At 30.9% G+C, this 25274-nt stretch overlaps 1 protein-coding gene across 1 annotated transcript; it reads right to left on the bottom strand.

The window, feature by feature from the left end:
* Nucleotides 1–16665: 16665 nt before the first annotated feature.
* On the bottom strand, nucleotides 16666–20541 carry LOC111291038 (uncharacterized). The gene is made up of 4 exons (XM_089768797.1): nucleotides 19379–20541; nucleotides 18874–19275; nucleotides 18737–18784; nucleotides 16666–18498 (listed from the first exon to the last, which is right to left on the bottom strand). The coding sequence occupies exons 1-4, from the start codon at nucleotides 20442–20444 to the stop codon at nucleotides 17072–17074; spliced, it is 2943 nt and encodes a 980-aa protein (XP_089624923.1). The 5' UTR covers nucleotides 20445–20541; the 3' UTR covers nucleotides 16666–17071.
* Between the last annotated feature and the right edge of the window lie 4733 nt (nucleotides 20542–25274).

Here is a 25274-nt window from a genome sequence, read left to right as displayed (position 1 = left end):
GATAAGAAGACTCGGCCTCGTTGCTTTCGAGAAGGAGAGTTAGTTTTGAAAAGAATTCTCCCAATCCAGCACGATAGTAGAGGAAAATGGACTCCGAATTGGGAAGGGCCGTATGTGGTGAAACAGGTTTTTTCGGGTGGAGCATTGATACTGACTGAGATGGATGGAAACGATTTACCCCATCCTGTAAATTCTGATGCTGTGAAGAAATATTATGCTTGAAAAAAAATACAAAAAAAAATAAAAAAATAAAAAAATAAAAAAAAATGATGAAAAATGAAAAAAATGGAAAAAATGGAAAAAAAGAAAAAAAGTGAACGAAAAAGGAGGACTCAAGGCGAAAACCCAAAAAGGGCGGTTTGAGTCATAGGGGGTTGTCTAAGTTGAAAACCTGAAAAGGCAGCTTAGATAAGGAGGATACGGCATCGAATTTAAAAGTCTGCTGATATAGGGGCTAGCAAGTTCGGAAGAGTTCCAAGTTGTTAAATACATCAGAGGGTTGAGTTTTCAGAAAAGACTTTGAGATGTGTTATCATGATTATCTGATTGTTCATTTTGGGCTTTGTCCCCATACCTATCCTTGTAATTCTTTCTTGACCAAAGTTTGCCAACATTTTGCTAATAAGAGACATTCTATTCCATTCTTTGTTTTTTTCTTATGACTGTTTCCCAACATTCAGATTCTTTTCTTTTTAATACCCCACCATTGAAGAAATGTGCAAATGCATTCTTACTTTTTGAATTTGAAATAATGATTGATGAATGAATAACAACAGGAAAGATTTTTACATTACATTGAATGAGTCAAGAGTGAAAAAGGCAGAATCGACATGTTCAGTTCCTAATTAGGAAATTGAATCTAGGAAGAGATTTCTTACAAGAAGAATGTGAGTGGAAGAGACAATTGAGAGCTACACTGGTTCGATCTTAGAAGAGCAGTGCAATTGGATCCTTGAGGAATCAAAGGGCTTGACACCCAAGAAAAAAAGAGCTTGAGAAACTTGAGTACCATACATTGAACAGGAATTAATTGGCCAACATTTGCATGGCATGCATTGAAATTCATATGCATTGCACAGCATACACTACTTTCAGGAGAATATAGTGTACAAATTCAAGAAGCAGGGGTGTTCCAACATCCCACATGAAAAAGACAGATATGAAAAGACTTTGCAAGTTTGAGAAGAAACTTGTCAGGTAAGTTCCTAATCCTTGAAATAGGATGTCTCTTGGTATCAGGGTTGATTTATAAGACCTTTGGGCATAATCTCCTGAAATCCCTTCAAACACAACTTTCAACTCCTTCGGACATGATTGTCTAGGAGTATTTACTTTTCAAAGTTCGTTGCCTCTGTTTAGAGGAGCAATTTACTTTTTCAAAGTTCGTTGCCTCTGTTTAGAGGAGCAATTTATTTTCCAAAGTCGTTGCCTCTGTTTAGAGGAGCAATTTACTTTTCCAAGTTCGTTGCCTCTGTTTAGAGGAGCAATTTATTTTCCAAAGTCGTTGCCTCTGTTTAGAGGAGCAATTTACTTTTTCAAAGTTCGTTGCCTCTGTTTAGAGGAGCAATTTATTTTCCAAAGTCGTTGCCTCTGTTTAGAGGAGCAATTTACTTTTCCAAAGTCGTGGTACCTCTGTTTAGAGGAGCAATTTATTTTCCAAAGTCGTTGCCTCTGTTTAGAGGAGCAATTTACTTTTCCAAAGTCGTGGTACCTCTGTTTAGAGGAGCAATTTACTTTTCCAAGTTCGTTGCCTCTGTTTAGAGAAGCAATTTACTTTCCAAAGTCGTGGTACCTCTGTTTAGAGGAGCAATTTACTTTTTCAAGTTCGTTGCCTCTGTTTAGAGGAGCAATTTACTTTCCAAAGTCGTGGTACCTCTGTTTAGAGGAGCAATTTACTTTTCAAAAGTCGTGGTGCCTCTGTTTAGGGGAGCTTTGGTAAAAAAAAACAAAAAAACAAAAAAACAAAAAAAAAACCAAAAAACAAAAAAAAAACAAAAAAAACCAAAAAAATGTTGAGTTGAGTCTTGATTGGGTGTCTACGTCTTTGTGCAATTTTTGTTTCACAAAAAATGTGCAAAGAGGGGCAGCTGTAGACACCCAATTGGGTCCGGCCCAGATCAATTGGGCCTGGCCCAAATGGGTAGGGCCCAATTCAATTTGTCCTGTATTATTTTGTATTTTATGTATTTTATGTATTTTATTATTATGTATATATTTATTTATTTATTTATTTTTTATTAGATTAGATTTATATATATATAGTTATATATTTATTATTTTTTTTTCTGTTCTGATTTTTCCTGATTATCAGATATTTTTTTTTATAATATCTTTTGATTTATCTTTTCTAATTATCTAGTATTTTTTATTTATTTTGATTTTAATTTTGGAGGGCTAAGATTCAAGGCTGAAGAATCCCACTGTGGAGGGGAACTCAATCAGAAGAGTCCAGTGGGATTCAAAGATTGAATTCCCGTCCAAGGAGGACTTGGGATTGATCAGGAACTCCTGATCAATCCCTATAAAAGGGACTCTGGAACAGAATGCAGGACACAGAAAACAGTAAGCAAAGCTACTGATTTGAGAGAAAAGAAGGCGTATAGGAAGTTAGAAAAAGTTTAGGAGTGTTCTGGGAGTGAGAAAAATTTTTTAGAAATCTTTGGCGAAAATTTTTTCTGGAAATTTCTGGGAAATTTCCAGATTCCGGCGAAAATTCCGACGAAGTTTGAATTTTCCGGCAAAAATTCCGGCCAACATTGAAGTTTCCGGCGACCTGCCCAGTTTCCGACGAAGAATCCCAAAAACCGGTGACTTTCCGGCCAACTTCCGGTGAAATTTCCAGATTCCGGCAAAAATTTCTAGAATTCGGCACCGGTGTTCTTCGGTTTTTAGAGAGAAGGGAGAGAAAAAGGAAGAAGAGAGAGAGAGGGGGAGGAGCGTTCTGCCGAAAAACGGAGGAAGGTGCCTTTTATACCCTCCCAAAACGACGTCGTTTTGGCCTTAAGTAACCCAGAGGATCCGCGCGTTTTGCCGCAACCCGACCCGACCCGGGCGTCGACCCGCTTTCTGACCTGCGCGTGCCAGCCCCCTCCGAGCCGAGCCGAGCCAAGCCGCCAAGCCGCTCCCCCCCGAGCCGTTTTCCTGCCTTGAGCCGAGCCGAGCCGAGCCGCGATCCGAGCCGCTCCAGGTTTTTTTTTTTTTTTTTTTTTCTTTGAATTTTTTTTTCTTTGTTTATTTGTTTATTTTATTTTTTATTTATTAGATTAGGTTTATGTAATATTCTTTTTATTTATTTTTTATTATTTTATTTTCTTTAAATAAAAATAAAAAAATTCCAAAAAAAATATATTTTTAGGGAAAAGTTGAAAGTATCAATTTTCCTTAGAAATAAATTTCCAAAAAATATTTTTAGGGAAAAGTTGAAAGTATCAATTTTCCTTAGAAATAAAATTCCAAAAACTATTTTTGGGGAAAAGTTGAAAGTATCAATTTTCCTTAGAAATAAACTTTCAAAAAAAGGGTTTTTGAGGAAAAGTTGAAAGTATCAATTTTTCTTGAAAATCGAAATTTCCAAAAAAAATATTTTTGGGGAAAAGTTGAAAGTATCAATTTTCCTTAGAAATAAATTTTCAAAAAAAAGGGGGTTTTTGAGGAAAAGTTGAAAGTATCAATTTTCCTTGAAAATCGAAATTTTCAAAAAATATTTTTAGGGAAAAGTTGAAAGTATCAATTTTCCCTACAAAAAAAAAATCATTCTTTCATTCCTTTCTATCTTAATTTTGATTTTGTTTTTTTTTTTCTCTTTCTTTAAATAATCCGACGACGGAGCCTCTACAAGTGAAACAGTAGTTCTTTCTTGCATACTCCTGAGGTGAGGGAATTTTCTCAATTTTCTGCTAAAAGTATTAGAGTCAATTGAGAATAATTTCTAATAATTAATTACTTGGTAAAATTTTAAGGCTTTTGGATAACACAAATTTAAGCTGGTACCATCTTTTGATGGGCGTTGTGAGGGTGCTATAACCTTCCTCACACGTAACCGAACTCCCGAACCCTGTTCTGGTTAGCAGACCTGAACCTATTCTTTTAGGGGCCCTTAAACTTAGGTGTTTCCTGAAAAGACAGATTCTTTAGGTGGCCAATCGCACCTAGACAAAAAAGATTGGTGGCGACTCCCTAAAAGCCAATGTCTAGCGATAGATCCCCGGATCTAGACGTTACGACATCATATTCTAAATCATGATTCAAATATTCATTGTATGATGCAAGTGCATAGCCAAACCAAAGTTTTAAATATTCTCCAAACAATATATATGTATTGTGTAAACAATAATGCAAACGTAATGCATGTAATATAGATGTCAATGTCATGAAATTTTAATTAAATGTGGTAACATGGTTCTCAAGACCCCACCATCTCACATTTATCTTTTTTTTAGCTCTTAGCACTAATCATTTTAGAACAAGTTCTGTCAATTAATCCATATTATTCTCATCACTTGATCATAATTCATAGCTTTTCAGCATTAGCAATTTCATAATAAATTTCATCTATTGATCCACATTATTTTCATCATTTGATCACAACTCACAAGTTATATCGACCAATCCATCACCATATTCATCACTTTATCACACCATGTGTCCTTCCAAATCATCCTTTTAGGTTTCTACAATCTTTTCATTTTTTTGCCTCCTATCATCTTGTATTTCTTTTCAAAGGAATACAAGAATTTTTTATGAACATTATCATTCATTCATTATCATTTCAAATCATGACAAAGATAATGTAATCATACATTTTCTTGATTTATTCTAGGAATGCAAAAATAAGAAAGTACAAGATGAATTGGGAGAAAGGTAATCAATGAAGAGCAAGTTTGGTACAAAAATAAATGGGCAAAGGAATAAATTCAAAGCATGTTATTAGGATGAATGAATGGTGTAACAATGTCCAATGAATACTTAGATAATTCTTAACATTAATCTAGAATTCTTTTTCAAAAACTCATTCCATTAACTTTCAAAATCATATTAAGCTCATTGAATTTTACCCCAATTTTGATAAATTTTTAGATGTCTTTGATCTTTCATATATTTGAACTATCTATCCAAATCTTAGATCAGATATTTTTCTACCCAAATCACCCTTTCAGGTTTTCAATTTGAGTCTTCCTTTTTCTCCTTATACATTTTTTCCATTTTTTTTCTCTTTTTCATTTCTCATTTTTTTCATTTTTTTTTCATATTTTTCTTCATTTTTTATTTTTATTTTTTTATCCATTATTGATATCTCTCACACATTAATCTCTAAAATACATAGCATGATTCCATTGTTTCATCACAAGCATGCCTTAGCCTAACATATAATCATTTAATTCGAGCATTCATATTTGATTAAAATGAACTTTTAAAGGTTATAATATAAGCTATGGTAGGGAGTCATGAAAGAAATGAATACAATAGGCTCAAAACATGTGTTTAAAGGGTTCAAAACCAAAAGATCATTTCTCATCATTTAATGCAACTTGGCGTTTTGCACCATTCCACATCATTTCACTAATTTTTCTTTTTTCATTCATCTTATTCCTCATAAAAGGATTCTCATTACTTTGTCATAACTCATTTGTGGCATTCATTTTTTTTATTTTATATCTTTAAGACCTTTTACGATCTTTTGTCTTTTTTTTTTTTCAAGTGTATTCTTCTTAAAATTTATCCTCTAATATGTAGGGTAATCCTTGGTTAGGGTTCTTCAGAAAAAAATCATAATAAACTTAAAAAATGTACCAATGGATGGTTTTATGAATGGTAAAAAAAATACGATCATTTTTCATCTCAAATATGAATGCTTTCTTTAAAAATCATCTATTTAATAAAAATAAGCTCATGGATCTTTATAAAGGACTGCATATCTTCAAGATATATCTATTTCATATCTGTCAGCAGCTTATTTTTTTTGCTCAAATAGTCTTTACAAATTGAACTTTATCAACGTGAATGAATTTTCAAAATTAAATCCTAAAATTATTATTATCATTGTCTAAACATTCATCATTTGGAGAATGACATATAACAAAGCATAAAATAATGGCTTGGATGAAAGAGAAAATGTAATGAAATTCGTCAACTTGCCTTTTATTAAAATGATAACAAATAAAATCTTATTACATAAAAGAAATCCTAACATCACTCTAAAAGAAATTTCAAAATGATAAGTAACTTTTAATTAGCCTTAACATCCTTATCCGTTTCAAAATTATGCCTCCATGTGGTCAGGTGAAGGGTTTTTATTGACATTTGGCCCCTATGATTCATTGAAACTCACCAAGCCTTCTTGAATCAAACTCATTCTTGATCTTCACTCAGAATATTAACATTGTGATTAGGTAATAGATTGACACTAACATTAGGTGTTGTTATCCCTTTTGTATCAAAGTTTATCATTCCATCTTTGATCAATCAATGTACCTTATGCTTTAAGATAGTGTAATTTTTAATGGAAGGGTCAATAATTCCATAATGGTAATCACAGCGAACTATAAGATCATACCACTTGAGATAGGGTGGATTAAGCAGCTTTAGACAGCTATGAGTAATCAAGTGATTATTGTAGAGCTCTCAGTACAATTTCATATAAGTCATAAGGATTGGGTCAAATACGAGTTTTTCTCAAGTAGTTCGTAGCTCTTGTGAACTACTTGCTAGGCTAGCAAAATGAATTTAAGATCTTGCAAAAAGTTGAGTGTTATGACTATATGCGACAACTTGGGGTCTGAAAGTAAGCTGATATGTTGATGGGTAAGATAGTTATGGAATAGGCTAATATGGGTATAGTGATGTATTATTCACAACAGGGTAGTATGGAGAATAACCTTGTGGTAGATAAGGTTGATAACCTTTAAACTGTTATCTTTTAAAGGTCATAGCTTGAGCTTCAGTCTTTTTCTTCTTTGGTGCTTTCTTCATGAAAGTTTTTTCTCCTTCCAACTTCTCATTCTTAATGGCATTCTTAATGATTTTACCTAAAATTACCATATCGATAAAATTTTTTGTTGCATTCCTTATCATCTTTTCATAATAAAAAAATTTTAAAGTACTAAGAAACAACACTATGATCTCTTTTTCAATTAAAAGAGCCTGAACTTGAGTAATTATGTCCCTCTATCTCTGGGTATACTCCTTGAATGATTCAGTTACTTTTTTTATATATATTTTATAAAAATAAACGATCAGGAGCTAGATTTATGATATGCTGATACTGGTTAATAATGTTAGGGGCCATTTCACTCAAAGACTAAATACGGGTCTTGTCTAGCTAGACATACCATCTAACAGTAGAGTTAGTAAAATTGTTTTAAAATAAATACATTAATAACTTCTTATTATTAGCATGAGTAGTTATTTTTGGTAGTACATAGTAATGTAGGTTTTTGGGCACTTTGTATCATCATATTTTTTAAACTTTAAAATCTTAAACTTCAGAGGAATAACAACATTTGAGACTAAACAGAGCCTAGCAGCAGCTATAGAATCATAAAAACCAATTCCCTCCATCACTCGTAACCTTTTTCTAGTGTACTTATCTTTCTATTAGCTATTGAATCCCTCATCAACTCGTCCCCTTTTGGTTTAAATTTTTTTTCTTTTGGATCATTCAAATCAGGGACCTGGATTGGTTTTACTATCTTTTCAGTAAAAACAGGATTTATATAGCTATGGTAATACCCTGGGTTTGAAACTAATGGCATTCCAGGGTATATATATCTTACAAGGTATGTAAACTACTGTGGTGGTGCATTCTGTATAGACTGGGCTTGCTGCAAACCAAAACTAAGAGGGTATAGAGGGTCAGTCACCTTTTATGATGGATGGTCCTATTGGCTAGTATTTTCTTTTACATTTTTCCCTTTGTTCAATTTGTTCAAAGCATCCAGAATCTTATTTAACTCCCCTTCAAACTTTTCTTGAGCTTTCTCTATCTTTTCAAAAAGATTGAAATTTTTTTGTTCTATTTGTCTGGCTTAAGCTCTTATATTATATTGGTGAGTTGATCATGTAGGATTCTTACTTGGTGGAGCTATCCTTGAACCTTGAGTATCATAATTACATTGTTATAAAAAATGACATGCTTTATGCGTACTACATTTAAATGCATGAATGAAATGTACTAATATTTACCACATAACTATCATTGATAAAAAAAATCTCAATTTGAAATTTTATTTAATAAAATTTTAAAACTGCATCCTAACAAAGCCAAAACAACATTCTAAAATCCTAAACATCAATGTAATATTTCCTAAACATTATTCTAATGCCTCTTTATAAATTTTTTAGCTTGTTGGTAATGATCTAATGTCTTATCTAAGAAGTCAAGTAATCATTTCCCATGAGTTCCTACTGGTTGTACCATAGCCTTCAATTTTTCACTTCTTCTTCCATTTCTAATGCCTTGTCTGCAATAGTGCATAGTTAATGAACAAGTGCCTTATATGTTTCTATTTTTCTATGCATATGCCTTTCTATAGCTCACTCTGTTTAGCATGTTTCTTGCATTCATTATTCAAAGCTTCTACTTGTACTGTGTGTTGATCCACTATCCCCTGTAGCATTTGGCTATGCTTGTTCACCCTAGCAGTGGCTTTTTATTTTTTTTTCCACCATTGCTTTCAATAATTCATTTTCTTTTAAAAGTTGAGAAAAGCTCGGGTGTGACTGATGAATGTATCTTATCTAGATCATTGAATAAGGCTTTTTACTAATCTTTTTGCTCAGTAAGGCTTTGGATTTTTTGTTCTTATAGCTTTAAACTTTCTTCCATTTCTACCTTTAATCACTTATTTTCTTACTCTAGCTCATCTTGTTCAATGTGTAGTTTTTTTTTTTTTTTGCCATTTTCACTTTATGCAAGGGATCTTAAGTAATCAACTTTGGGGAATGATTAACTATTCATTCTTGAGAAAGCATAATATCTTTACCCTTCCTTATATGCCACCCAGTATATTTTGGGGTGACACCATAAGTAAGCCTCCCTTGGTTAACCATGATGGTTTGTTTTTATGCCTTTTTTATCATCTTAATTAATCCATATGTCTCTTTTTTAATGAAAAAAAATTCTCACTGGTTAAGTCCATAGATTTTTGGAATAAATTGTTCACATCTGAATTGTCTTCTTACCAATGTTTGGGCATAAGTAATAGCACCCCATAAGCCCAATAAGAACACCTAAGGTTGATTCCCACAACTATGTAACATTGTATTATGATGCATCTAAGGTATTCTCTAAATTATCCTTTGGCTATCAAGTGCACAAAAATAAAACACTTATTATTTTTTCGACTTTGCTTTAGGTCATGTGCTACAACAAAATTCCTTGATTGGAATATTGAAACGAAGGTATAGTTTGCAAAATTAACTTTTTTCACACTCAATATGACTCTTTATTCATACATAAAACAGTTGTAAGCACCTATTAAACTGACCTTTACCATTTCTACGATAAAAATTCAAAGAACAAATGGTTTCTACTAAAATGGTTGGTACTATATTAACTTTGTATGCTAACTAATCGACAAAGTTTATCATTACAACATCAACATATCTAATGACTTTTGAAAAAAATTACCAATCCATATAGAGCTATAGCCATTGCCATTAATCCTTGATCATCATCCAAATACCCCTGGATGAAGTCTCGTAGAAAACTCCATTGGATAGCCTTATTTTCACCTTTTGTCTTGACACATATATCAACTTAAGGCAAGCTAAGTCTCAACATTTTGACAAGCTTCTTATGAAAACCCACCTTATTTGACTAATAAATCTTGTCTGGGTTTGGCAAATCAAAGCGGAGTAAGACCATGTATTTTTTAATTATGGGTACTATATTTGCTTCATCAAAAATGAAATATCTATAAGAAGGATCCTAAAATTGAAAAATGGCTCTGATCAGATTATTGTCCATATCCACTTGGAGTAGTTAAGCTATGTCTCTATATTTATTCTCAAATATCTCTTATCTTGTTCTACTTATGCATCCCCAAATATTACTTAGGTCAACAAGGTCATTTTGTTGGAGATTGAGATAAACTATCTCAGGCAATGATGAGATAAAACCCTTAGGCAAGCAATTACCATAGTTTCTTTGACCTTCCTCTAACTTGATTTTTAATTAATGAGTAGATTCATAATAAACCGATGTATTCTTTGATTGAATTTGACTTTCTATAGATGTAGGTATAAGATCTGATTTATCAATGACTAATATATGGTAAATATTTCCTATATGAAAATGATGCAAATGCACAAAGTTAAACAAACAAAAAGGTTAGATAATCAATATATCACATAAATTGTTCTTTTTTGTGTCCTAACTTCAAGGTACAATTATCACTAGATAGAAATGGCTCTATCTTAAGACTGGCCTCTTAAATGTAAATTATATGCAAGGTTAAGTGACTTTGACCACTAAAGGTTCCCAAATTATTCTTTACATCATTGTCCATTATAAACTAGTAAGACATTCCAATCCTCACCCATCACAAGCTACCAGCAAAAATGATCAATTTGAATAGGAGTATTTCGTTAGCCATTACGGTAATTATCATCTTACGAAAGCGTAGGTACTTTACTCTCTCCTAAGAAAAACGGAGCTCAAGTATAAAGTTCATATAATGCAAAATACATATGATAGTGTGTGTGAAAGAACATATAATTATCAACCCCTATAAATCAAATGAAAGACAAAAAATAAAGGAAAAACGTTAGTGGACAAATAACATAATCATTACGCTTTAAAACCATAAACCAAAGGATAGGATAAATTTAAAATTTATGGCCTGATTGTCTAGCTCGTCCCCAGTGGAGTCACCAAACTATCATAACATATAGATCCATAAATTTATAGCTAGATCTAATAAGAGGAGTCGCTACCAATTTTTTTAACTAGGTGTGATTGGCCACCTAATGAATCTATACTTATAAGAAGCTCCTAAGCTTGACTAAGAATCTCTAAACGAATAGGTTCTAGTATACTAATCATAATAAAGTTTGAAAGTTCGGTTACATATGGGAAATGTTATAGCACCCCTATATACCCATCCAAAGGATGGTATCATTTTATTTTAAATTATCCTAAGGTCTTAATTCTAATGATCTTAAATTTTATATTGAAAATAATTCTTAAGATGTCTCCATCAATCTGGTAGAATTCTTAAAAATATTTTTTCACCTCAAAAATATTTAATAATCCTATTTGTTTCCTTGAAATGACTTCATCATAAAAAGGTTTAATCATTTTTTATTTTATTTTTTATTAAAAATATATCTAATTCATCTATCATTTGGGTCAAAATTAAAAATATTTCTCTTTTTAATTTCTAAAGTTTCAACAATTTAGGCCTATTTAGAAAATTTTTTTTATTTCTAATTTTTTCACTATTTTAGTCTATTTAGAAAATTTTCCTTTTTTATCTTTGGAAAGAAAATAATATGACAACTATTTTTTTGAAATGCCATTTAAATTATTCCACAATTTGGGATAAATTTAAAGAAATTTCTCATTTAGAGATTTCCTAAGAATTTACCATTTGAAATTTTTAAGATTCTCATCCTTAGAGAATTATCAAATATTTTTAACCAAAAATTTAAATTTTTTTTAAAAAATTGTAAATAAATATTAATTATTATTATTGAAACTTTATCTAAATTATTTCACAATTTAGGACAAATTTAGAAAAAAATTTATCACCTAAGAATTTTATAGAAATTTACCATTTGAAATTTCTAAAAATTTCATCATTAGATAATTATTATTTATTCTTAAAAAATTTTATTTTTGTTTTTTTTATACTTTTTATTTTTTTAAAATTTAATCATGCAAAAATACTTTAAAAATAAATAAAATAACTAAAATAAAAAATACTAAAAAAAGATCGCCTCTGCTCAGCGATTGATAAATACAGCTCAGTTGCAAGCAAAAGAAGCGACTTATGGCTCGGCTCAACTTAGCTCGAGCCAAGGACAGGGAGGTGAGTTAAAAGTAGGTCGGTGCTACGAGTCAGGTCACCCAGATGGTAAAACACGTGGATCCTGAAGGTTACTTAAGACAAAAACAATGTCGTTTTGGTAGGATATAAAAGCCCAAATTTCTTCTTTTCCTCCAAATTTCCTCTGCTACCTCTTTCTCTTCTTTCATTTTTCTCTCATTCTCTTTAGAATTCAAGAAAATTGGTTGAAGCTTTCACCAAATTCTAGAAAATAGCACTATAATCTAGGTTGAGTTGTCAAAATCTTCAAGTTTCACCGAAAACTTCAAATTTCATTGGAAACTTCAAATTTTGTTGGAATCTTCACCAGAATCTAGAAAAAATTACCTAAATCTACAAATTTTTTAGATTTTTTTAGAAAAAATCATTAATTTTTTTTTTATTTTGCTAATCTCTCTTCCTTCTACTATATCTTTTTTTCTACCTATCTCTATGTATCTCTCTGTGTGTTTCTCTTTGATCTGTGTGTGTTAAGGCTTGATTATATGGTCTCTATTTATAAGGTTCTGATCTAAAGAAACCTAATCCATAAAGGTCTTTGATACCCTTTAAACCTTTTTTTCATATTTTAGATTCAACTCAACTTTTACAATCTAATCAAACAATTTCGCACAAATTGAACCATTTGTTTTTTTTTCCTTTTTTCTTTTTTTAGTTTTTTTTTTTATTTTTATTAACAAAATCAAACTCAAGTAAAATCTCAAACAGATTAAGGTGTCTACAAAATTAATATTTACTCAAACCTAAAAAGAAAGAGAAAGAAAATTTGTAGTGATAAAATAAAATTCTAATTATAAATAGAAATGTAATATAATACAATAAAAACAATAGTATAGAATCATATAGATCACTTAATGCACAACATGACCCAAATTGCACAAGCGAAACCTTTCATATGACAATGAATGATAATATCAAAATTGTAACTATAAAATAGCAACTTTAACTCTAACCCAAGAGAGAAAATTAAAATTGAAAGTTTGAATATCTTAGTTATTTTTAACATTGTTTTAATTGTTTTCCAATCATTATGAAATCATGCTTTTTTTAGTAAATTTAATTTGTGATTTAGCAAGTAGAAAGTGGCTTATCCATCCCTGATACTGAAATAAATTTATTGAGTTTATTTTTTTGTTTGTTTGTATATCATAATAAAAAAAAATTACCATTGGTGGATTATAATTAAGCAGATTTACCGAAATTGAAAAAAAAACGAAAAGAAAGTAAAAGTTAAAGCTAAGTTGAGTTGATTGAATGAAGAGTCAACGGCAAAGATAAAAAATTTATGTACAACAAGTACAAAATATAAAAATAAATGTTCCTATAACTTTACACTTTATAATATATTAAAATAAACGAATCAAAGTTAAAAACAAATGACTTACTGTACACATCTACAAAAGAAAAAAAATACATATATAACTTTTAGTTTTTAATACATGAAGAAAAAGGCAAACAAAGGTGGAGAACTAAACATCAAATAAAATTTATTTTAAATAATGAATTATTTTTAAAAGATATATATTATATAAATTATCAAGAAACTAAATTTTATCTTTTTGAATAATAATAAAAGATTATTATGAAATCTATTAAAGATAAAACTAAATTTGATATTTTTAAATTTAAAAAGATAGATATCTAAATTATTAAAAAATAATTTTAAAAGATAAAAAGATATTTATTTAAATTATATATATCTAAATTATTAGAAAATTAATTTGGATAACTAGTAATTTTTTAGTACTTTTATTTATTTGATAAATACCATAAAATTATTAGTAAATTAATTTTAGAAGATAAAAAGATATATCTTTAAATTCCATATAAATTATTAGAAAATTATTTTTGGATAAATTAAAATTTTTTTATATTTTTATTTATTTCATTAATTTTAAAAGATAAAAAGATATATATTTAAATTTATATAAATTATTAGAAAACAAATTTTAGATAACTAAGAATTTTTAAATACTTTTATTTATTTAATTAATACCATAAAATCATTAGAAAATTAATTTTATGTGATAAAAAGATATATATTAGGTTATATATATGTAAATTATTAAAAAATTAATTTTGAATAAGTAATACTTTTAGATATTTTTTATTTAGTTGATAAATACTGCAAAATTGAAAATTGTTTATTAGTGCAAGTGTAGTACCAATAAATAAGATTGTATTTTATTGAAAAATTTAGCATGTATGTGATCTAAATAGTTTATTCATGGAATTTTGCTTAGTGGATTTTTCATAATAATTAATTTTTGTTTGTTTTTAGATCATTATAAAAAAGACATTACCATAGGTGGATTATAAATAGATTTAAAATGATTGTACAAAAAAAAAAGAGTAAAAGTTAAAGCTGAATTGAGAGAAAAAAATTACCTAATTTAGTGAAAGTTAAAGATAAAGATAAAAGGCCTATATGCAGACCAACAAAAGTATAAAAATAAATGTTATTATAATTTTACACTTTATAATATATCAAAAAAAGAATTAAAGAAAAAACAAATGCCATATCGTAAATACCTAGAAAAAAAAAGAATCAAAATTAAAGACAAATTATTTACCGTAAACACCTACAAAAGAAAAAAAAAAAAAAAAAAAACCTTATTTAACTTACATTTTGCAATAGAAAACGAAAATGAGGTGCAAACGACGAGGGAGAATTAAACACTAAATAGAATTTATGTTAAAGAATGAATTATTTTTAAAAGATATATATAAATTATTAGGAGATTAAATTTGATCTTTTTGAATAATAAAAGACTATTATGAAATCTATTAAGATAAAACTAAATTTGATATTTTTAAATTTAAAAAGATATTATCTAAATTATTAAAAAATAATTTCGAAAGATAAAAGATATATATTTAAATTATATATTATTATAAAATTAATTTTGGATAACTAATAGTTTTTAAATACTTTTATTTATTTGATAAATAACATAAAATTATTAGAAAATTAATTTTAGAAGATAAAAAGATATATATTTAAATTATATATATGTAAACTATTAGAAAATTAATTTTGGATAACTAATCATTTTTAAATACTTTTATTTATTTGATAAATAACATAAAATTAGTAGAAAATTAATTTTAGAAGATAAAAAAATATATATTTAAATTATATATATGTAAACTATTAGAAAATTAGTGCTGGATAACTAATAATTTTAAATATTTTTACTTATTTGATTGATTTTAAAAAATAAAAAATATATTTAAATTATATATATTTGAATTATTATAAAATTAATTTTGGTTATTTATTTTTCAGATTTTAATTATTGATTTGGTTTGTAATCATAATTTGAATAATTTGAATATTTGAGTAAATTCAAAATTATTCAATTTATAATTAAAAAGAACCTATACTCTTTAAAAATATATCTTACGTATCTTTTAAAAAATATCCATATAGATGCTTATATAACAAATCTTATCATATATTTATTTATGTTATAATATACATATACATATATGATTTAACTGTTTGTAGGAACATCTCCACATAAAATTTTTTTCCCAAACAAATTTCGAATTTAGGCAACTAAAAATTGAAAGGTGCCGCAATAGCTATTAATTGCAATGTGTAAACCAATCACCCATATTGCTCTATTACCAAACACTGCCATCTTGCAAATAAACAACATTTCGTTTACAATCATTATTATATAATTAATTAATTATAATTTAAAATTATATAAAATCCATGCGAAATTTACACTTATAACTGATAAAATCTTACATAATTTTTTATTATCAACGTTAACAAATTTTGACATTTAGTTTTCAAAAAATAACTAATAAAATATAATATAATTTATCTTATTTTTTGGAATGTCGCATTTTATCATATTTATTTATATTTAAAAAACAAATTTAAAATTATAATATAATTTATCTTTCTATCATACTTACTGATTTATATTTAAAAAATTAATTTAAAAGTATAGAAGAATTTATCTTATTTTTTGAAATGATATATTCTATCTTATTCATTTTATTTTAGAAAATTAATTTGGTTTCTGGTAAATTACCGTGATTATAATTTAAAATTTATAACAAGTTTTTTGATTCACAGGATAACTTAGTGAGATTCACTCTTTACTTTCTATGTATTCTTAAAACTTCTTAACTATTTATATTTTAAAACGTTAATTTAACTTCCATTAAATTAATATGATTATAATTTAAATTTTATAACAAAGTTCTTTTCTTCACAAAATAGCATAACGAGATTCTCATCTTTTATGTATTCTTAAGACCAACTATCAATTTTAAGAACTTTCAAGTACTCATTAAATATAATAAATGAACTCTTAAATTGCAATGAATAGAATTAAATTAGGAAAAAATATAGAATTAACATTTTTTCTGTATAGAGGCTATTTAGATGTATTTAATCCTAAAGGGCTTTTAAAAGTTTTGTGGGACCAAAGCCCCCTGAGGCTCTCAGGCTTCCCATTACGGGCCGGTTTGATTGTGACTAAATAAATATAGAATTAAAATGAAAAGAAAATTATAAATGCCTCTCCGGAAACACTGTAACAAATATCAAGTTATTAATTGTTTTAAAACCCCGTCAGAAAAATAAAAGAGATTTGACAAATAAAAATCTTGATTTGATTTGATAAGAGAGTACTAACTGTTTAACCCGAGAAGCCGCCCTTTATCAGCAGCCGCCATTCCCTTCCAAAATCTCAGACCAGACCAGATAGCCAGTTCATCAGACCCACCCTCCTCCCTCAAAAAAAGCAACCCCCGTCTCATTCAATTTTTAAGGTATCAAAACTGCACCAACCGGGCCCCCAGTCCCCCGCCGAGCCAATCACCCAAACATTCAACACCCTCCCACAATTCCACTGGGAAAAGGATTTTAATGGTAGCAATACCCAAGGACCTAGAGCTAAAAGCTCAACTACATAAATTAATTAATGTGGCATAAAAACATTCTTAACTAGTATAAAATAAAATATAGATAAAATGTTAATCGGTCATGTGTCACTTCAATAGGGTGCGCCGGATGAGGCTGACTGCACCTGCAACAAGTGGTGGTAACAATCGGCTGCAGTTGGCCTCTGCTCCGGGTTCTGATCCAAGCACCTATTTTGCAACTCCCTCAGCATTTTTGGCACGTTTGTGAGCCCACAGGTCTTCACCAAGTGGCCTACCCCCCACACGTCCACTTTCACCCCATGTAAACCCCTCCCCATCTCTGGCGCGTGCCTTCCACGCGCCTCCACTTCTGCGGCTGTGTGCGGGTATATCTGTGGTGCACCCACTGCCTCGTCGAACCCGCAAACGAACCATTCGTTTTCTCTGTCGCTCCTTCTCAGCACTTTGTCCCAACCCAAGTCCCGGTGCATGAAGCATAAGTCATGTAGGGCTACCAATGCTTTAGTCACGTACTTGAGAGCTTCCACAAGTTGGTCACAGTTTACGGGCTTGAATTTGCATCCCCTAGGCTTAAACAACAATGTAAGATCCTTCTCAGATGCCCGACAAATAAATTCGGCGTGAGGGATTCGGTGATCCAAGATATCATATATTTCTTTCACTGCTGCCCATTTTTTCTTGCTCGAGAATGATCTTATCACCGTATTTGGTGTCATTTCCATTATATTTCCATTTCCCAAATCAATTCTTTCAAAATCGCTGAATGGAAATTGCTTGTAAGAGCCAACATTATTGACGTTGTTGAAGCACCGGTCAGCTAGCAACGGCAACAGACCTGCTATTCTACAGCAAGGGACTAGGGCTTTTAGTCTCTCAGAGGGGGAGGATAAATCTACTGAATATAAATCTGTCCTGATAATGCGATCTTGTGACCGGCTTAATGCGCAAAATGTTACCATGTAGCCAACAGCATAATAGCCTAATATGTACGGAAGATCCATGTAAGTCCATAGCAACTTCTCCACAATAGAAGATGGTGGGTCAAGTTGACCTTCCCTCAGTTGATCAGTCTCCTCTCCCCTCCACAAGCAAAAATTTCTAACAAAACCTGTTACGTTTGGCCATTGATCCTGCAATGGCTGATCAGCTGATGATGATGAAGGTTTTCGGATAATAACCATTTCAACAGAACAAAATTTGGACACAACCCTACTGATGCAATCATCCCAAAGGCCAATATAAGAGTCTCTGCCTGCGGCAGTAGCAGCACTGAGACTAGGGTTGGTGCGGATAATTGGGCTCAAAATATCATATATGATAGCTCTACAATCTAACAGTTCATTAGTAGTAAATAAAACTTCTTTACCGGGTGGCAGATCTCGGTACACATCTCTCCTTATGGGAAATCGATATTCCTCAGGTGGTGGCTCTTGTAAGTGCCATGAAAGCTCAAACAAGCTTGGCAGTGTCGTTGGGGGAACTCGAAGGCAACCCACGTAGTAGTCTGTTGGGTCTTGGAACTCCAACGGAGGCATTGCTGCAGCAACCAAAACAATAATCTTATCAGCGCATGCATATTTCCGGAAATTCAGTGCAATAGCAAATAAATTTCAAACACGGAAATGGCTCATAGAAACACTTTCTCCGAGGCAGCCATCAGGTAGTCAAGACATTAGATGCTAATTCAAGGTTCAAGATCTAGATTGCTGCCCTTAAGGGAAAGAAAAAGAGGTTGAAGGTTTCGTAAAATGAACAATAGTTTTAATTGGACTTACATCTGATAGAGGGTTCTGCAAACGGAAGCTGAGCTCTTTCAATGATACCTGGTATCATTAGAGAGAGAGAGGGTGACTTTTAGATGAAGATTCCTGAACAGTTTCAGAATTAGAAACATTAACAAACATGTTTGTACCAGAAGACGCAGAAGCTGCGGACGACTTTCTCCTGCCAAATACTTTCACTTGCTGTCCATTGACGAACCTATCAAAGGAGAAGCCTTTTAGAGGTCCATCTTCAATGGCTTCCATTGAGCAAGCAACCATGGCATCGTCAAAGAATGCGAGTTCATCTGCGTTCAAAAAGCTTGAACCTTGAAGTCTCACTCTTCCTCTATGGTGCTCACCTTCTTCTGCCCATAAACTTACAGACTCCTCCCATGTCATTCTTATCTTCCCAATTCTACGAAGTTCCTTTGAAGATGAAGAAGGCAGACCGGCACCAACGTCTAGCGAAGTGTCGAACCCTAACAGACTTCCTCTAGTTCCATGAAAGAAGGCATCACCTCCACCAGTTGCTACCAGTTGTTTTGTCCTAACTAAAGGAAAAAACATATAATAACACCAGCCTCTTGCTTTAGCTATTTTAAAGAATACAAACTATAAAAAAAAAAAAAAAAGAAAGAAAGGATCTTGGCTTACCTGAGAGAGGAAGTTCATCTTCTTTGCAAGGAGGGGGAGGAGGCAGAGCTCTAGAACCAGAAAGAACCGGCCGACCATCACCACTAGAAGCAATTGCAGAAGCTCCTCTGCTTTGAGAAGTTCTCATGCGAGGACCCATGAACTGAGACAGCTCCTCAAAGACTTCCTCATCAAAGGAAGCGGGTAATCTATGTAGTTTCCTCTCATAAGGAGAAAGTCTGAAATAACTCTTGCCTACTTGTTCTTTTTCCCCTCTCTCCCATTCATACACTTTTCTAAACTCGCCTAGCATATTATCCCACTTAGTACCAGCAGTTTTGGCATCTCTATTGATCCCATGTTTGTTTAAGAACTCGGCTACTTCCCTATCCTTGTCAGCCCTAGTTTTGCCTCTTGTTGATTGGACTGCAACATCGCTGACTGCGAAATGACCAATCTCTTGGTGGCCAATTCTTGAAGAATAGCCAGACGCATCAGACCCTCCTTGATATTGAATCCTCCAAGCCCTTGCTAGCCATAACATCTCATTCGGTTTCCAAACGGGGCTGACATATTTCCCCTTTCTGAACTGATGGTGAAATTGCTCTCCTTCTGGCTTGTTTGTTTCTTGGCCTGAAGTTGAGGTTGGGAAAGGAGAGTTGGGTGGAGATGAGGCTGTGTCTGAGGAGGAAGCAGCTGTTATAGGCGCCTGAGTTTGTGGGTTTATGGGGTTTCTGGTTGGTGATGGGCTTGATTCGCTGGTGGTTATAGCCATTTGGGCTTGTGACTGTAAGGAAGATGGTGATGGGAGTAGTTTCCATTGGCCACTGTTGTATCGAGGTCTCTTGGGATTCACTGACTCAAATTGTTGTTCAAAGGGAGAAGTTGCAACAATTGGGACATATAAAGGCGCAGAGATGAAAGGAGGTCCAGTGGCTGTGACCACAACAGCTGAAGTTTGCTGGAGATGTTTTTGCCTAGATTCTGAGGATTCCTCGGGGGGCTCTTTGGGAGAAGAAGAGAGTTGTTGTTGTTGAGTTTGCTGGGGTGTTTGCTTCTTGGTTGTATCTCCTTTGTTGTCACCCATCTCAAATGGGCCCAAACAATAGATGCCCAGAGAGAAAAATCTTAGACAAAAACCAGAACAGGAAGCACAAGCACCATTACTGTGGAACTAGGCTGGTTGAAGATAGTGGTCTCTCTCAAAGTTATATTTGTTTTCTAGCCAAAACTTCACTAGCGTGGGTTTTTGTGGGCTCTTTTGGAGTTTTGATTGCTAGCGTATCTCGAAATGGGAAAGTTGAAAAATATAGGAAATCGTAGAAAGCTAAAGCAACTATCTTATCTAGGCCAAGAAAGAAGTAACAGAAAAAGTCGAGATTGTGGAACTGCCACGAATAAGACCCTTCAGTTAATTATCAGTTAGTACAACCACACATTGTTATGTTGATGTGTGATTTTGACAAGTAAGAGCAAGCAGAGAGAAGAGTAGGATTTAATATATACTCACAATAATAAGAAATAATATAGAAAATAATCTACGTTCATGATTAGATTTAGGGGGAGGGATTCATGGTTGTACTGGAACTACAAAGCAAAACGCGGCTCCAAAAAACACTTTTCCCGTTTTCCACTAACGTTGTTTTATCCATTGCATTGCATTTAACTATTGTTACTTTTTGTTATTGAAAGATAGAAGGGAGAGAGGGTTCCAACTTCCCGCGTCGAGTGAGGGGGCGAGTGGAGCCTGGGGGAAGAGGGAGTCTGCGGGTATGCAACTCTGCAGAGTATTTTGGTTGCAGAGGTATCCATCGATGTGGACACTTCGAATCCATGGCTCTGCTCCAATCACTCCCTTTGCTTGGCATGTCTTTGCCCTATTTTTGGCTTTAATTTCCCTTCCCTTCCCTTCCCTTCCCTTCCTTAACAACCGGATTAAATTAACATTAAAATTTTGTAGGAAGATGCTCTGCCTAACACTACTTTTACTTTGTAGAGTGGACTCTTTTTTCTTTTAATAGAAAAGTAGAGTTTCAATTAATTATAATCGCTGCAAGAATATCACTCAATTAATAATTTTTAAAACTTTTTAATAAAAATAACTACTTAATTCAAATCAATAATACTAGTAATTTATAGCAATAATAATTAATTAATTAATATCCTAAGCAAGTACCATTTTTCTTTTGTTGAATAATTAATAATTATTTCTATATTTTTATGTTATTGAGTAATATTTTCTTCTACTATTTTTTTTTCAACTTCATTCTTCGCGAATATAAACATTTACACCCTAAAGTGAAGTACTATTTATAGTAATAATAATTATATAAAAAAGATGAGACCAATGAAATCAAAACCATAAAAATTTAGTATGAGATGGTTGTTTAAATTTGCGCGTTAATTCTCAAAACCAATGTCTTGGATTTTTCCTATTGATAACTTATTCCCCAATGATGATAGTAGGGGCTAGCATATACATAGCATTAGGTAGTGGACAAAACAAGCTTTCTTTTTCTTTTTTTTTTTGTTGGTTAGAAAAAAAAAAAAAAGAAACCCTTAATTCACCTAAAGGCATTTCAATTTTCGACCAATAATAAGATAATAAAATATTTCATGTGATTACTTGTAAAATGGATATGAAATTTTAAATTTTAATATTTATAATTCATAACTTTAAATTGTAACCTTTTGCATTAAAAATATATATAATATTTATTTATTTAGTGGAGTCCCCATCCTTGTCAAAAATAAAAAACAAAGAAATCCATCGCGGTCCTATCAAAAGAAGGTGGGATAAATGAAGGAGACACAAAAGAAGCAGAAGATCTCCGTTAACAATACTCTCTTTGGAGGTGGCGTTTACTCTCTCCAACACACAAAAAAAAAAAGGCAGCCAGCACCATGGCATGCAGGCCGGCGCAGTGTTGGCAGTGAATAGTGAAAGAGTGCTGACTGCCCAACCATTTGCCAAAAGGCACTTCTCTCCGCGGCCGCCAAAACCAAACTTCTAGAGCCATAGCTCTTCAATTATCTTCTTCGCCTGCTCTTACTCTCTCCCAACTTCAATAACTCCATCGCTTTTTCTAACTAATATTTATTAAAGGTGTTTTGTTTATATGCCATTGCCATCTCTCTCGTTTTCCTCAGGTACGATTTTCATTTTTATTTGAAAAAATTTATTCAAAATTTACCTTTTTTTTTACACTCAAAATTGTCAAAAATGAAAATAATTATATACATTCCTTGAAAACACTTTTTAAAATATTTCTTAAAAACAAAATTTTTTTTAACTTAAAAAAATGGATTCATTTACTTTCGTGTAACATTTTTGTATCATTTTCAAGATTCATTAGCTTCATTACACTATTGTTTGTCTATATTAGATCAGATCATTCCGATTCACTTGCTCAAATTTACTTATCACTTCATATCTTGAATTAGGTGGATACGCACAGGTAAATTTTAGAATCCTTTTATTAATTTAGGACTTTTTTCTTATTTATATGACAAAAATGTGGCATACATTCAGGATCATGCATCATGTAATAATTTTAAGAATGCATGATGATAAGTCATATAATTACATCTGGGTTCCAGTAGCACTATCTTTTAAGATGATGGATAGTTTTTGTAGGCACCAATTTTGTTCTTTTTTATTATTATTATTATATAATTTTGTTTATTATATTATTATTATTAATCTTTTAAACAAAAGGAAAAAAAAAGTAATAAAAAAAAGTCTTTGATTTCAACTTTGACAGTCGAAATCAAGCTGTCAAAATGGTTCAAATTTCTCCTTAATACTGCTTAACTTGACAGCATAAAATTTAGTGATCAAAAGTCATCGGATAGACATCCAAATTTTTCAAAAAAGATCCCAAAAGATTTGGGATCTTGAATTTCAAAAGCTCTATAAATAGAGCTAATCTTTGCAAGGGAGAACAAGAGAGAACAAAAAAAAAGGGGGGGGGGGGAACACACATAATAAAAAAAAAACCAACAGCAAACATAAAAAAAAAATTGAGAATGAAATTCTCGATATTTTTTTTGAAAAATCTAGGTTTGGAAAGGTATTTAGAAAGCGAAAATGATCACTAAGGAATTTTTTAAAATTTTTTTAAGTCACCAAATTTTGAAAAAATTTAAATTTTTCGACCACCATTTGAATTTTTCAGCAATCAAATCTGGGTTCATTGCTAGAATCTAAAAATTTTTAATTTTTCGATGTCGATTGAAGTTTTTGACCATCGATGCAAGGTAACGACCGATCAAAAATTGGATTGTCACGGCGGTCGACGAGGGGTGCTAGGATTTTAGAGAGAAAGGGGAAAGAAAAAATAAAGAAAAAAGCTAAAACAGGCCTTTTATAGGCCATCCAAAACTACGCCGTTTTGGGAGTTTGAATCGAACTCGACCCACACAGGATCTGCTCGTCGACCAGCGCACCGACCCAACCTATTTCTCAGGTTTTTTTTTTCTTTTTATTTTTATTTATTTTCTATTGATTTTTATGTTATTTTTTTATAATGTTATTATTATTATTTTATATTATTACTAGTAATAATTTTTAGAAACAAATAAATAAATAGATTAAAAATAAAACTAAAATAAAATAAAGACCTAAAAAAATATAATATGCAAAAAATTAATAATAATAATTATTTAACGAAAATAAACTTTGTTACAAGCAAAAATATTATTTAAATTTCACCAAAGTATTGGAATAATTTAAAAATAAATAAATAATTTTTGCAAAAAATAATAAATTATAAAAATAATAAATAAAATAAAAAATAAATTGTTTAAATGAATCTTTTAAATGTAATTTTTGAAGAAAGTTAAAGGAGTTTAATTTTCTTTAATTATTGCAAGTAAAAATAATTTTTTGAATTTCACCATGGAGTTGAGATAATCCAAAATTATTGTTGCTAGAATAATGATCGATTTAAACAATATAAAAATAAATAAATAATAATAATAATTGATATTTTGAATATTTAAAAATATAAAAAATTGAAAGAGTTCGATTTTCTTTAATACAAACAAGAGATTAATATTTAGATTTCACCAGTGAGTCGGAATAATCTAAATTTTTTTTATAAAAAAATAATAAATAATAAATAATACAAATTTTTAAAATAATCCTAATATTTAGATTTTATCAAAGAGTTGAGATAATCTTAAAATTTGTTTAATAAATTTTGAGAACTCACAAAAAAGTCGAGATGTTCCTAAAATCATTTTAAAAATAAATAAATAAAATATCTTATGATGAAATTTCAAGAATTTTGTGAATGGTCAATTTTCTCAAAATATTTTTTAAATAGTGATTTTCTATAAATTCCACCAAAGCATTGGAGAATTTATAGAATACGAAATAATAATAATAATATTAATTTCAAAACAGAGAAAAATATTTTAAAATAAAATTTAGGAAATTAAACTTAAATAAAAAGATCCCGTTATCAAAATTATAGGATTACATATGTTTAAATGATACCGTTCTTCGAACGGGTGATATGAGGGTGCTAATACCTTTCTCACTCATAACCGTACTCCTAAACCTAGTCCTGATTTCGTAGATCTAAACTTCTTTTAGTAAGTTTTAATTAATTTTAAAATTTTTTACTAAAAAATGATATTTTGGGTGGCCAATCACACCCTATAAAAATATTGGTGGCAACTCTAAAAATTTTCACCAAGTCTAGCGATCGAGTCCTCCCGGATGAAAAATCGTTATGACAGCTTGGCAACTCCACTAGGGATATCTGAGAGTCAAGACAAAAAATTAAACATGCGTCATCCAAAATTTGACTTCATGGTCTTTTCGATATTTAATTTTAATTTCTTATCTCATCTTCGAATATTAATCATTTTTCATTTGGTTGCGATATGTTATTATTTTATATTATTG

This window comes from Durio zibethinus, chromosome 11, assembly GCF_047325235.1.
Source record: "Durio zibethinus cultivar Kanyao isolate XHJ-2024 chromosome 11, ASM4732523v1, whole genome shotgun sequence".
Classification (NCBI taxonomy): Eukaryota; Viridiplantae; Streptophyta; class Magnoliopsida; order Malvales; family Malvaceae; genus Durio; species Durio zibethinus.
The sequence above is the reverse complement of the archived record's forward strand: the minus strand, read 5'-3'. Positions and strand labels throughout refer to the sequence as shown.

Excerpts from the sequence above, each read along its gene's own strand:
- LOC111291038 (XM_089768797.1), bottom strand. The coding sequence starts at position 20,444 with ATGGGTGACAACAAAGGAGATACAACCAAGAAGCAAACACCCCAGCAA. Across the intron at positions 19,276-19,378 it reads AGATGAACTTCCTCTCTCAG|TTAGGACAAAACAACTGGTA; the intron begins GTAAGCCAAGAT and ends TTTTTCCTTTAG. Across the intron at positions 18,785-18,873 it reads CGCAGCTTCTGCGTCTTCTG|GTATCATTGAAAGAGCTCAG; the intron begins GTACAAACATGT and ends TAATGATACCAG.